Source organism: Pelecanus crispus, chromosome 9 (assembly GCF_030463565.1).
Source record: "Pelecanus crispus isolate bPelCri1 chromosome 9, bPelCri1.pri, whole genome shotgun sequence".
NCBI classification, from domain to species: Eukaryota; Metazoa; Chordata; class Aves; order Pelecaniformes; family Pelecanidae; genus Pelecanus; species Pelecanus crispus.
In genome coordinates this window covers 42,860,384-42,875,624 of record NC_134651.1, presented here as the reverse complement: position 1 = coordinate 42,875,624, position 15,241 = coordinate 42,860,384, and the positions used below count along the sequence as shown (strand labels likewise).

Sequence of the window (15,241 nt, the reverse complement as noted above, 5' to 3'; positions counted from 1 at the left end):
GACAGCGAGACCCTTCTGAAAGAATGACATGAGAGACCAGCAGAAATGATGCGTTTGTTAGAGGGCTTTCTGAAAACATCAAGCGTACCTGGTTTGTGTAGGGCCGCTTTTTCAGAGACTTTTTAAGCCTCACGAAGTTGTCTTGTATGTGTTTCAACATGGCTCAGATTTCTAGCCAGATGATAGGTCTGTGGGAAGACAATGCTGGCATTTGCTCCTCTTAAATACTCTTTAATATGCCTCTGCTGTGTCTCTTAGCCAAATTTCTATGCCTGACATCTCAGTTTCCTTTCTTGAACATTTTGTGGTCTGCCTTAGCACCATATACCTCAATTTATGGCATGAAAGAAAGAAAGAAAGAAAAGGGAATCATCAAGACATTTAATCTCGTTTGTGGATGATTTGTATGGCAGATAACATTTGGGGCTTTTTGTTTCTGTTTAAAAACATAGTTGCTAGCTTTTCCGTGTTGCAGACTTCTCATACTGACACATATCCTGTCAGTAAATTTAATAGCTGTGCTTTTTCCTCTAAGGTGCTTTATTTTTGTACAAATATGATACGTTAGGAGTAATTCAAGAATCAGTTCCTGAATCTCAACTACCTCTCAGTCTGGAACGTGTTCTGTCCTAATCCAGACGTTACTTGTTTATAGGGGTTATCTTTTCTGTTAATCCCTTTTATGCTAATCATCTCAGACTTTAACAATTTTTGTTTGATAAGCCTCAAATCACCTGCAGAGCAAGGAAGGAAGTTTATTTCCATTTTACAGGCTGGCAAATTGGAGGGCAGAGAGAAATGAGCTAGTAACGGTAAGAAACCCGTGGCAGGGATTAAAAGTAGATCATCTGCCTTGGGCCCTCTTTAACTGATATGGAACAGCTTAGTAACACACTGCATAGTGAAGGCTTCGGGAAGTGTAGCTGCATTTACGCTCTGTTGGTTATGTCTGCTGGTGATGTTCCCTTTATATTCAAAGGTGTGAGGCGGCTTCCCAAAACATTTGAGCAGGAGACATGATGAACGCTCACGAATCAAAGGCTGTTACAAAAGCCGAGGCCTTGGGCCAGGAGGAGTTGGAAACCCTTTGAAAGCTGAACGCTCAGCCTTCACGGGAGGGAGTGCCATGTGATGCTAAAAAGCATCCTCTTTGAATCATTGAGTGGTGCTGATGGGGCTCAGAGGGAATGTGGCTGTGCCGATGGAGGCATCCCGGGCAGGTCACTGCGAGGGGTGGGCTCCTTGCGGTGTCCGGGGTGAACCGGGGCACCCCTGCGAACAGGAGCGTAAGAGCACTTCGTTCAGTTAACAGATACGTATGCCCAGATATACACACACGCTGCGCCCCCCCCGCCCCCCAAATTTAAAAAGCTAGGGCTCATGGTAAGAAAGAAAAATATTAAAAATCAAATCCATCAGTCTAACTGGTCTTGCAGTTGACTGTCTTCTATTTCTCAGGCATTTATTTTGTTTATTTTTTTCTAATGAGGATTGTGTCATTTCTTACGAGGATTTTATCTGTTAATGCAACTCTCATGTAGAATTGGAGCATATTAGGGAATAATAGTACATTAAATGAGCATAAATCTTCATGGATTTTAATCAATTGGCCTGATTTATTCAAAATTCTACATATCTTACCAGTAATTACATTTTAAAACCCATATTAGCAAAAGCTTTAGTAGCGCCAAACTTTGAAGTTGTATGTAATGATTAATGGAGAGCTGTGCAGAACTCTATTTGGAATGTTAACAAACTTCTTGGAATCCTCTGATGTTGTGTCAGATCAATATGTTGAATGAGTCACAAAAACATTTAGCATGGACACTTTTATGTAACAGCTAAGCATTCGCTTTTTCAAAAGATTTAAGTTATATGAAACATTTGTAAATGCATTGTGACTTCAGAAATAAATAGGGTTCATTGCTGGAAATACAGTGCAAGACTAAATTTCCTAGTAGTATCTGTTGTTTCAGAAATCAGGTAAGTTAGCAGTGTGAAATGATGACATTTTCTTGGTGATGATGTTCTGCTGTATTTTTGTATCCTTCAGTCCTATATTTCAACATACCTGATTTTTCACTCATTATAACGTATGTCTTTTGCTACCTGTTTTTCTTAAAATCCCCGCCCCCCCTTTTATTTCTGTATTTACACCATTTGATAACATGTATTGTCTTCATTATTTTGTTCTCCCAAACACCAGCATGGCATTATAAAAGAGTGCTAGCTGCATACCAGATTACCTAACCCATGTTAGTTTTTGAATGTGAGATATTTCAAAGGAAACAAACTGCAAAATAAGATGAGGGATTTCCAATAGGAGGGTGGAGAAGGAAACCTGACTCAGTTCTGTTGACCTAACAGGAAATTTCCTGAAGTCTTGTAAATGAAGCTGTTCAAGAGCAGAGTAAAATATGTGAACTATAATCCATGTTACTGTGTTTGAGCTGCACTCTTTGCAGAGGAGAGAGCTCATTGCTTTGTTCCTTCAGTGAGAAATTCTTCATTAGATGATGGAGGAAGAGAAGTACATGATTTTTTCTTTTTATCTCAAAAGTCGGCGTGCATGTGCATTTACTGATATTAGACAGCAAATGATCAAATAGATGATTGATCTAGGAATGAACTTTCAAAGGAGCATAAGGGAATTTTGTAGCACTCTTACTGAGGTTTGAGAGGAGTGGGGATACCTGTTCCCATATTTTATTTTGAAAATCCCACTTTTTACTCTCCCAAGAAAGGCTTAAGTCCTAGGAAACAAAATACACAGCAATTATACTGCAAATTGGAACGCTTTCATTTGTATTTATTTAACTCATTCATGGTTTTGTCACTTACGAGACATGTCTTTCAAAATACATGTGTAAGTCCCAATTTCATCTTCAAAGATGACAGCTTTCTTATAAATAAAACTTAGAGCTAACACGTGAATTTCCTTAGTATCAATACATTACCATACAGCCCACATGCTTCGCAGGTGTCATTGGCAAATTTCTGAGAGCAGAGAAGACTAAAACCTTACAAATTCTTCCATCTGAAGGTACATTTGTGTGTCAAAGCCAGTATTTCGCTACGATAAACTTGATGAAAGAATAATTGCAAATCAAGTCCCCGTGCCTGTTTTCCTCTCGCTAGTGGATGCCGTTGCCTTCTGAACACATCCGTGCGCGTGCAGATCTGCACCATCGCGCAGAGTGTGGGGATTATGGGCTCCTTTTGCCATGCCCCTACCTTGGGTGGCATCAAAGGGAGTTCAGTGGTACTTACAAATTCTTTTAATTCACACTATTTGCAGTAATTGTGTCGTCATGCACTGTGTTTTGGCGTCGTGGAAAGATGGGTGAGAGGGGGAAGAAGAGCCGTAGAGAAGACAGCTTATGTTTAGACAAAAATATCATGCTAATCAGCACAGATGGGATGAGAAATATAGAAAAAGTACATGATAGTTTAATAGGTTTTTGGCAAAATGTGTTGGCTTTTTTTTTTCCCCCTTCTTTGAATATACCTGTCTGTGGCTATAGCTTTTCTGTAACAAAGACCTGAATGATTGTTTTATATTAACATGTTTGAAGCTAACCATAATGAGCTTAGTTTTTCTCTATCTAGATAGTGGTACAAAAGTCTTCCAAATACAATGCTTAATTTTTCTTTAGTTCTTTGTGTTTGGATGGCAAGCTGTGGAACATATTTTTGCACAGTATGAAGCATCTTGGCAGACTTCTCAGGCCAAGTATTGGTGGTTTTAGAGTTATCTTTGGATCTGTCACAAGTGCTAATAGGCTTTGTTGAGCTTCTTTAAGTTTCTAAATCGTATTTGCTTTTTGCTTTTCTGCACTTTTTTATTTAACGATGATTAAGATTGCACTTGAATTCATGACTAATCTAATTTTGCTCTCACATGTGCTTTTTGTATAAGACCATCTTTATCATGTAGCAACCCTTTCATATCTGTAAGACGCTATTTGGAAACAAATTCCCTAATTCAGCATTTTTGGGTGCATTACCTTTTCTTCCACCACCCCCCATTTTTTTAATTTTTGTGTTTTAAGAAGTGAAAATATCCTCTACAAACAGAAATCCTTTTTTCTTTGCCTTGCACTATAAAAGCCCCTGATAAGATAATACATTTTGATCAAGTTACCTGCAGGGTGGCTTTCTAGTTTTGATCTAGTAAAGATCTTAGGATCACATTCTGCTGTTTGTTAGAAGACATCTTAATTATTTAGTAAATGATGCATGATTCATGCCACTACAGCATGTGCACAGGGCAATTAGATTGGTTATGATGAATGGATAATGTTGCTGGCTGATGGGATGATGTGCGGGATGAAGTGGCCATAGCCTCTTGTGCAGCTTGCTCTGTTTTCTTTTTTGAATTTCAGTTATTTACAATGATTTTTACATAGGTACTTTTTCATATTCTGAGCAGCAAAAGCAAGGAAGCAGCTTGTGTGGCCTGGGAAGTGTATATGTAAAGTTTCGGCGGTGTTACTTGTGTCTTGGTCTTTCTATCAATACTTTAAAGGCAGATTGCAAATGTGCTTTGCTTACAAAATTCTACTGCAATTCATTTTCTTTATACTACACAAACATACTGATCACTCAAGTAAAATTGGATGTTTGAATTCCACCTCTTCATCAGAGATGGGCATCCACTGGAATTGTCGGAGAGCGAGAATTCTCTGTCTCCCTCCTCAGTTTCCCCAGCTGCCCAAGGAAACGCTTTTTGTCTTCCACCAAGGGGGAGCATGTGTCTGAGTGCATGAAGTGAGGAGTTCAGACAACTCGTGTAACTGGTTTTAGCTTGTGTCTTAAATGCCCATGTGTATTTCTAATTATCGGAACCATTCTAGCATAGACTGAGCTTACATTTGAATTTGTCATATTCGAATTGTCCACTAAAAACCCTGGTTTTATTCATGGGTTGTGCGATTTTTTTGGTACTTTATCAGGCAGCTTTGAAGTTTCCATAAAAGTGACAGAACGTATTTTTTTCTCAGAGAAGTATCTTGTATTTAAGAAGCTGTATGTGAAACATCATCAATTTTATTATTCCAAGACCTAGCTCCCCAAAAGTTAGGGGAAAGATACTGCAATTAGAAAGTACGCTGACATAAGATGACATACTGCTTGCTTTCGTTAAGCTACGTACTGGATGTAGCATAATAGGAGGATGAAATTTGGTTGGTTTTTTTTTTTGTTTTTGTTTTTTTTTTTTTTTTGTTAAGGACACTTTTTTTTTGTAATATCATGAATCAAAAATTATTTTCTCTCTTCCCAGAGAAATCTGACAGAGTATTTTGTAGCAGTTGATGTCAACAACATGCTGCATCTCTATGCCAGTATGCTGTATGAACGCCGCATCCTCATTTGTTGTAGTAAGCTGAGCACTGTAAGTAAAATGCAGAATAATTCTTCTATTCACAGTATTTTTTTAAAAATGACAGTCATATACAGGAAATGATCTGATGATGTCTAGGTCCCCCTTCCAAACTCAGCTGTGCACTTCAACTCAATTCTGTGGTTCTATGCAATGATTTTACTGAACTTCTGTTGGCCTCTAATGTTCAAATGAAAAAGGTTTTTTTTGGATACAGGAATTCTTGGGGTTGTTTGGTACATAAATGTACAAACATTTATGCCGTAGCAAAGTCCCTTTTTCATAATTTATTTGACAGGAAAAAAAAAAAAAATTAGATAAGTGGTAGTGTCAAATGGATGTTCCAGTGACCTGCTCTGGATGGACCGAAGGAGTGGGCTAAAATCCATTGACAATCCACGTTTTTGCAGTTTTGTTTGATAAGGTGTAGTCTTAATGCTACTTAGGCTCCATCAAGGGTCTGGGAGATGAAAGCTACTGAATACTCTAGAGTACTCTCTTCTAAGAACGGCTGGACATCAAAACAAGCGCACAGCTTGGTTTAGTCAAAGTTTTGTGTTATGCATTTCAAGGTTTGTCAGTCAATAAGGTTGTGATTTTCTTTATAAAAGAAAATGTTAAATTTTCATTCTGTTTGCTCTGTAAATGGGTATTGATTGCTTTCCTTTATGAATGATGAGCATAAGATGGTTTAACTAATTTTGCTTTCTAGTGCTATGGACTAAGTGCTTGAGCAATCCTTTCTAAAATACAAGCTCCCGTTTCCATTTTTTATGGTATTAACTAGTCTCTTATTGTATGACCATGACCTACTTTGTGTTTGAGATTAAAACTGCTTCATGGAATTGTAAATACTATGGACGGCTGAAACGATATACATAAAATCACGTTAGAATGGTCTGTTGATACAGGGCAGAAAAATGAGAGTGTTAGACTTCATACTTAATCTCAGAATAACTATTAAATATCATTTTGAAAGGTAAGTGAAACGGGGAGAGTTAATCTCATGGATGTATTAATAATTATTAAATGTTTACAATCAATCCTGCATTTAACCGAAAGAATTTAAGTATTATGAAGTTTAATATCATAGAAAACATGTAAAGTCTTAACTTTTGTATCTGCTGTGTGTTTTATGTCCTCCCTTCTAAAATAAGCAAAATACATCCAGGCCTGATAATTGAATAAACTGAGAGAGAGAGGTGTTTATTTGAGAATCCTAAAGAATGAAAAGAATAGTAAATTATCAGAGAGGAGGAAAGAAGAGAACGGCTATCCAAAGCATTTCAAAATTTGTGTGGTTGGTTGGTTTAATCTCTCCCTTTGTGACAGAGCCTGGGAAGAGGAATTACTTACCTGTCACTTTGCCTTCCTTAATGAGCCATTTCACAAGTAGGGTTGTGTTTTCTTTCCTATCTTTCTGCTATTTCTCTGCCTTTTGCCTCTGTCCAAGATAAAAGCATGTCTGGTTCTTCGATAGGGAGGGGTATTCATACTGTGTGTTCTTATCTTACAACTTTATATATAAACTGCTCCAAGATTGGAGTGACAGTGTAAGACAGGTTTGAAGTGTTGGGCCAGAGCCAGCGCTTCCTTGCCTGCACGCTCTGCTCTGCATGTTCCAGCAGTAGGAACAAGCTGCATTATTTTATTTCAAACTGTGCTCAGCGGAAGCCAAGACCTTGTAACTGGAAACGTACCAAACCGAGAATTCTCAAAGTAAAGTGAGGGTGGTGTGGTGGTGAGGGGGATTGGTTTCTTTGTTTTTATTTTTTAGGGTTTTAACAAAAAAGTGGAAGGGACCTATTTGCAGTTAATTTCTTTTAACTTTGAGAGACATGGCATACTTCATACTTAACAGTCCTGGATAGAAAGTCTTCTATGGTGGAATGAATTCTGTGTTATAATATACAATATCAAATTCAAATTTTGATTTGAAATATCCTTAATATAGTTAAGTAGAATAAGATTTAGAGATAACTGAATGAGGCTGTGTTTATTAGCTATTTTATAAACCATGTGTACTGAACCGATGGAAGATTTGTTGCTGTTTTCTTGGATTTTTTTCTTTTTTTTTTTTCCTACAAAAGAAAACTCAAATAATTTCTCAAAATGTTAAAGCAATTATTCACGTTAAATTTCTTTACGTATTCTGTGATCTAACTACTCCTGAGAAGCCAAATATGAACCAAAATGCATGAAAGCGTGTGCTTGGCAGAAGGCCGCCTGCGGGCGGGGGCATGCTGAATGAGGCAGGAGAGCTCTCGAGCACGCAGCGTCCTCTCTTCCGTCACTGCTTGTCCCCGCGGCCCTGCCGCGACGCGGTGCGCTGACTGCTTGTGGCACGGGCAGCAGCAGGGTGTCTCTCGTTTCGGAAGGGTGGCTTACGCAAAGCCTGATGACTCTGAAAAGACTTAAACTTGTGAATGTCTGTGGTGTTTCCTTTTGGCTCCATCGCACTGAGGTGAATTTCTTTACGTAATTTTTCTGTTGTTACAGTGTTAGTACAAAGCAAAAAATACCATTCTGACATGGATACTCTTTTGTTCCTGGGAGCTGAGAGCTTGCCGTGTCACTTCTTCCACGTCCCGGAAAGCTCTGATACGCAACCTCTTGCTCCCTGCTTGGTTTCTGACATGCCTCAGGGCTCTGAGGGTAAGAAACGGTGGTCCTTAGGAAAAGACAACATGTGATTAATACCTTTCACCAAATGTCCTTGTGATGCAACATAGCTACGAGCTTGCACAGTTCTTGTTCTACAGCAGTCTTACCGCTGCTGCTCTAAATGTACAGGCTCTTCCTTCCCCAGAGCTCTGCTGCTGTCCTTCAAACCTGCCGGGGTAGGTCTTGACCTTCATACGCAGCCTTTGCAACAGCCCTGCTTTCGCTGCTGAATTCTTATGGAGCTCAGTCTTAAGCTTTCTACTTTATTTTTAGCCCCGAGTAATGCAGAAAAATGATCTTGCAAATGCTCAAAAAGTGGTCATTTTTTCCAGTATATATTGCACATTTGTAGGCATGTACTGCATCTGTAAAATGGTGCGGTGTACCTGCATCAGGAGAGAAAGAGTAAAATGCACTGGAAAATGGCCTGTTGTAATTCAACATCAGTTTATAATTTTTATGTAGATGACAAAATCCCATTGATTTAATTTGCTCACAGAAGGCTTTTAGAGTATTAAATAGAAAACTGCGAAAAGCGAATTAGTGAATCGGTGTCTTTCTTACATAGCTCCTTTGTACATTCTCTAGCAACAGCTGCAGGAAGCTGAGGTAGTGGAACTAATCTTATTTCAAAATGCTGGATTCCTATAGTTTTGACAGTTGGGCATTTCTCAGGCTGCCTTGTTACTAAGTGCTTGTTTTCTGTATGGCAATCGCTAATCAGGTGAGGTCTCCAGCAAATATGCTATTTCTTTTTTATGAGCCCTTCTCTTGGCAGAGTTGAAGGACAGTACTGGTGCTTACTCATGGTAGTATGTTATTTGAATTCACGCCAGATAGCAAGGTGGGAGTACATCTCAAAAATAAGTGACAGGTTCTGCTCAGATGTCTGCAGTGTTAAGCATTATGTCTGTTTAATCTTTTCTTGCTGAGGTTTAAAACCAGTGGGAGGGGGGCTTGGAAGGGCCTCCTTGGATTACTGAGTTCACCCCTCTGCAGTGGCAACCATGTTATATAATAATGCCAGGAAATAATCCATTTGATCCTCATAGAAGCCATTTTTAAATAAGAATTAAATTTTTAAACGGTATTTTTTCCAGACATCTTTTTGATTTGGAGAACAGAAACAGAAAACATAAAGGATTTAGGAATGTAGAAGAAAATAACATCGGGAAAGCATGCTTTCTTTTTCTGCTGCATATTTTGGAACTGGGCTATGCCTTTCATCTAATCTGTGAGAGAGGAGCATCTTCTCCAGTAGGAATAATGTAAAGCTAAGTTGAAATATAATGGCAGAGGGATAAATCTTTGGTGTTTCGTGAGTCATAAATATAGAATAAGTTCAAGATTTTGGAACTTCTAACTTTTGATTTCGTTAGTATCCTAACATTTCTATCCCATATGGACCGTAAGATAATGTTCACCTGCTAATAAAGAGCTTTCTTCTTGAGAAAGACTGAACAGCTACTTGTTCAAATACTTGCTGTTCACTGTCTGCTTCCAAAGACGCTATTTCCTTAGGACAGTGGTTCAGATCTAGTTTAAATTCTTGCATATTCGCACTTAGGGAAACACGGTATCAGCACTGGCAGGCTTTTGAGCTTTGTGGAGCCTCTTGTTATGACACTGCCGAATCAAGCAGTGCTAAGGTGAGGAGTGACTGCGGGGCTTTCATGGGAGGAATAAATACGACCGTTGCAAAAGAAATCCGTGCCTCAAATCTTAAAAGTCTTTAAAAATCTAGGTAAGATTGAACAATGTTGAATTCTTCAAAGCTATTAAATAAATTTTTGTGGCATAGGAAAGTTTGATCCTCTTGAAGGTAAACAACTGGCTAAAAGTTTGAGGGAAAAAGGGTGAGAAAAATTGTCAGTTTTCCTAATCCTGGAAGTTGCTAAGCAGTGCAACAGTGCTCTATTCTGGAGCTTGTTCAATATCCTCATGAAAAACAATTTGTAAGAAGGGGAGAAAATGTTGTGGCAGTCATTTTGTTGCATAGCACGGATAAATAAGAAATAATGCTTATGGGAGAAAATGCTCCTAACCATGTAAGCAATCATGGTCTGAATAACTGAAGTAATTATTACCACTCAGAAAGAGATACTGGAGGTTTTTTTAAAAAGAGAGAGATCGATCTATGAAAATGCCAGCTTATTACTCAGTTGAAGGCTTAGAAGCCAAGAAATTATTATGAAGGGAGCAGAGAACAAAAAAGAGGGCACGATGCCACTAGATATGTTCATGGCTTGCCCGCATTGTGAATATTGCACAAGTTCTTATCTACTCCAAATAAAAATGGTAAAATAAAACAGTGAAAAGTACAGAGAAGGGTAACAAGAACAAGCAAATATACAGAATAATCTCTCAGTTAGGGAAAGCAGCGTAAACTAGACCTCTTCACTCAGCCTGGTAAAGATACTAAGGAGGCAGGGAACTTGATAGAAATATTGAAAATCGTGTGGTCCTGAGAAGAGAAGTAGGAGATGATTTTTTTATTTATTTATTGTCTGAAAATGCTCAAAACTCAAGAGTGCCTATTAAAACTGTGAGGGAATAGCTCAAAATGAAGAGACGGGGCAGCCCTTTTCAATGTGTTTATTTGAATTCATTGGCACATGAAGTGTGAGCTGTAAGCTGGTGGGGATGGAGAAAATGGAAAATACCAGTTTTATCGATGAATGTATTGATCAGTGGTTTTAGTAATTTGTGTTGACCAGTGTTGGACAGAATACTGGGAGACAAGGGATTTTTGATCTGGCTTAGTAGGCCATTCTTTTTCTTAGGTTTTCCTTGATTAGGTGATAGGGATGATTGGAACTCAAAGATATTATTAAACAGATTATTCATATATTTTAGCCACAATAACAATATCTCTCAGCTAGGTATGGGGTATAGTTTAAAATTCTGGCTTTTCAACTTGCAGGGTTTTATGTCTGAAATTTTTATCATTTAAGTGCTGTATGGGTTTATACTCTGCATACCAGCTCTTAAGTTCTGAACGATTTAAAAAAACCTGTGTCTATTTGAGCTGTAAATTGCAAAGTGTATTTCGATTCATCTTTGTAGTCACTTTCTGCTTTTGAAGAACACCTGCTTGTGAAGCTGATACCTCACCGTGGTTCTTATCCAAAGCACACTGCAGAGAACCACAGTAATTCTCCCAAAAAATCCGTGTTCCTTGGTGCGTTCTTATTGCTTATCCAGATCTGTATTGTTCAGAGGCCTAAAAATAACATGTAAAATATGTGCCTGTCTTCGACCTTCTTGCCTAATGACCTGCATTTTAATCAGAAAGCCAGGTTCTGTTATTTACAGAAATTGTGTTGGAATTACATAAAGGCTTTTGCGTTGAACATAAGCCAAACTTCATCCAGAGTTGTAGCTGATTTTGCCTGACATGGAGCCTTAAGAGACTGTATTAGCTCATCTAGACCGTTTTCTTTGCCAGGCGTGGGTTCCCTACGAAGTGGTATGTAATTCAGTAGTCTGAGTTTTATAATAATGAGGGTCATCTACTTTTTTTTAAGGTTACACCACATCTAACTGAATTAGGATTAATGGCATGATTTGTCTCCGCTTAGTTTCATCTCGCACAACTTTAGGCCACCACAAGGACCTCAGTCCTTTAGAATCTGTCTTTTCAGTATTTGTGAGCAGAGTTCTCCCTCCTTCCTATTGTCCAGACAAGCATTTTGTGCTTGATTTCATCGCACCTTCAACTAACTGGTGGGCTGTTGTCGAGTATTGTTTTCAAAACGTGTCTCTCAAGTGAAACACATTGTAATACTTGTGATGGGTATCAATTTAAGATTAAAAGACACTCTAAACTGCAAAACACTGTCAGGTGGATGCAATTGCCTGTCACCTCTTAGTCTTTTCCATGGATGTGTCTATTTGTATGAGTGTTCTGATTTATTAATTTAGTTTCTGTTTTCCCAAGTGTGTGTGTGTGTTCATATCCTCTTCTTATGGCATTTTGACTATAGCTTTTGCTGAGATTTCCTTATTGAGGATTACCACCTACTCCATTTTAATATCCTTAGTGAATGTGACAAATATCTTGCTTATTTTCTTTTCCAAATTATTAATTATCGTTTCAAATAGGATTGAGAGACGTAATTTCCTCCAAAGCTCCGTGAGGATTCTCCCCATGGCTTGACTGGCACTTGCGTTTTCTATTTGTGCTTTTTCATTCAGTACCTGCCAACATCAAAACTATTCTGAATGAGTTTTTAAAAATATAACTGAGAAATTCAATGGAACAAATGAATTGGTGAAGGGCAATTACATAAAACCCCCCTTAATAAAAATTTAATCACTGAGTTTAGTATGATATATTCTTGAGAAACGTATGCCACTCATGTTGTATATTCCTGAGCTCAAATATTTTTTTCAGTTTGTGTTATAATTTCAATGCAGTTTTATGATATTTAATGGATGGTAATTACCAGGATTGGGGGATTTGCTTTTACTGTTTCTTAGTTCCCTTTGTGTTTTCATTTCCATGTTTCTGTTGCTTTATAGAACACTGGGTGTTCTTTTCAGGTTGTGTTTGTTGAATGAATCGTGTTCTCAGCTGTTTACAAAGTCAGCCGAATGACAACCACCGTAAACCAGCCATGCTTCACCCACCAATACCCTTTCTTTTAACAAGAGCACTGTATGTTTTGTAAGAAAGCATGTTGACATGAAAACAGAATTGATTCTTTACTTTTTTTCTTCTAACTTTACCTTTTTAAGCTTGGTTTTTGTCTTATTTATGATCCTGTTTTAATATGTGTTTTTCAGTTAACTGCCTGCATTCATGGGTCTGCAGCTATGCTCTACCCGATGTTCTGGCAGCATGTTTACATTCCTGTTCTGCCCCCACATCTATTGGACTACTGCTGGTAAGGCTATATATATGTGTGTGTATATATATTATATATATGTAAATATATAACTTAGATTCACAACAGTTTTCACATTTCTGTGTAGTAAGTCTTAAGTCCTCTTATGATGCAACTGTTGCTCTAAAAATATATAGACGTATTAAGGAAGCAATCAACCTAGTAAGTAAAAAAAAATTATTTTCATGGCAAGATATAATCGTCTATCGGTATGTTGAAATATTCTGATGAGTGGTTACTATGGAATGCTGCAACTTAGATATTGTGTAATTAAAATCTGTTTTCAGCATATCTGTGTTAAACGTTAAAATTTGAATTAAGACTCCAACAGTAGAGGATACAGGGGAGAAGATATTGTCATTTTTCTGCTCTCCTGAACTTCTGTTGAGGGTGAGGGAAAGCTATTTGTTTTCCTCCGTTGATCTTTTATTGTCAGCGTGTGTTTAGAACATGATATTGACCTTATTTAGGGGAATGAATATAAACCTTTCAGAAAAACACTCATTATCATGATGTGACGAATTTTGGCACAGCCCACGAGCAGCCTCATCTAACGACAAAGCTGGCCCTGTTTTGACCAGGAGCTTGGACCAGTTGCCCTCCTGAGGTTCCTTCCAACCTACTCTATGGTTCCACACTGGCCAGGTGCCCTAAGGAGCCTCCTCGTTCGCTGTCGGGGTCTCCAGAGTAGCGTGTCCTTAGGCGAGTGTCTTGGACTCTGTGGTTGATAGTTCAGAAGTCTGTCTGCAGTTCCCTCAAGCAGTCTCTCAGTTTTTACTTTCTTTTCTAGTGCGAAGTCAAACGGCTTCGCCTAATCAGCCATACCGTCATCTCTCCTGTTCGCCGTGCGCAGGAGTGGTGGACGAGCACTCCGAGTAATTAACTAAGAGGAAGTTTAAAAAGCTGCTGCTTTTAGTTGCTCAGCTGTTAGTCGCTGCTTCCCACGTTCAGTTTGTGTGATTTGTCCTTTATTTTTTTTTTTTTCTTCCCTCTGCATTCGTAGCAGGGAGGTGACGTTTGCCCGGAACGAGCGGCCTTAGCTTAGGCTTCCTAGAGAAGTGAAACTTTCAGGCCCTGTCAGAGAGCTAATGGAATTGTTGCCTGGGCGTGCAGCGATGGAAGTAGTAAGGCCAAGGCTTGGCTGGAGTCAGACTGAAGGATGTGAAGGCTAACGGAGGCTTCTACAGGCTTGGAAGTAAGAGGAAGGCACAAGGGAAACGTGGACCTGCTGCTGCGTGGTCACGCAGTCGGGTGCTGAAGGACGCCGAAAAGGCTGAGGCGCTCGGTGCCCTTGTCTCTACAGGCAGGGTCTCCTGGCTGGCCTTGCGCGTCTCCCTGCGTAGCAGAAACGTTTGTGGGAGCGCGGCGCTTCGTGCGCTTTTGGGAATGATTTGAAAACACAGAAGCAGCCTCCCTCTGCCCCCTAGCATTTTAAAAAGCCCTTCTCAGAAAAAAACAAACTTAAGCTTACTGTGTCATACGATACCATATTTTGAGCGTGGCCCTTAGTGTGGAGGCTGGCTGGGTTTTTTTAAGAGCGATAGCATTCTGTGTGACGTTTTCTCTGCATTTAAGTGAGAGTAAGGAACCAGCCGGGATAACTAGCATTTTTAAGTGAAGTGCTAGGAACTGAAACATGTAGATTTAAAGGAAGCTCGTTCCTCTGCAGATGATTTAAATGTTAAGTATGTGCCTATGTCGAGGATACACGGAACGGAATCTAAAAACTATTATCTCCTGTAGAAATGAACCTTCAATTTACTCACTGCACAGGAAGGGCAGATTCCAGTCATTTGCACTGCCAGCAGGTGCCCTTTCTCTGCATAATGGGCTTCGCATGTGTAATTAACACATGAAGGCTGCTGCTGCCAGCTTTTTCTTCAGGTACATGCTGCTAGGAGTTTTCAGGACAAGGATGTGGACCACAAGAGGCTTTTATGCTGGGTTTGAAGATTAGGTATTCATCGACTTTCTGACAAAGACATGTTAAAAGGGGCTAAGTCCAGATCCCGCAGTTGGGAGCAGAAGTGTGCAAAAAGCAAACACTTGGGCAGTGTACCCAAGGAAATAAAGACACAAGTCATTGAGCTCTACTGAATGAATTCTTTCATGGCGTAACACCCTGTCCATATAACGAATGAGCCAGCTAGTGTGTGAAAAGTATGATTTAAAAATGTATAATTATTGGGCAGATTGTAATTGCGTGCTCACAAATACAACAACTGATTACCTTAGCCAGATATGAACTTTAATTGGAGAGGTAGCTACACACACTGTAATTGTTTGAATAAGTCAATTTAGCAAC

At 39.0% G+C, this 15,241-nt stretch overlaps 1 protein-coding gene across 7 annotated transcripts in view; it reads left to right on the top strand.

Moving 5' to 3' along the window:
• The window catches only part of DENND1A (DENN domain containing 1A), a 215,187-nt gene that overhangs the window by 96,192 nt on the left and 103,754 nt on the right, over nt 1–15,241 (top strand). For 5 of the 7 annotated variants that reach the window (XM_075716201.1, XM_075716198.1, XM_075716200.1 and 2 more), the window contains exons 9-10: nt 5,285–5,395; nt 12,836–12,936. The exons of 1 other annotated variant lie outside the window; for it this stretch is intronic. In XM_075716201.1, coding sequence (XP_075572316.1) covers nt 5,285–5,395; nt 12,836–12,936 — 212 coding nt within the window. The remainder of the gene's footprint in view (nt 1–5,284; nt 5,396–12,835; nt 12,937–15,241) is intronic. One more of the 7 variants, XM_075716202.1, reaches the window with a different exon arrangement.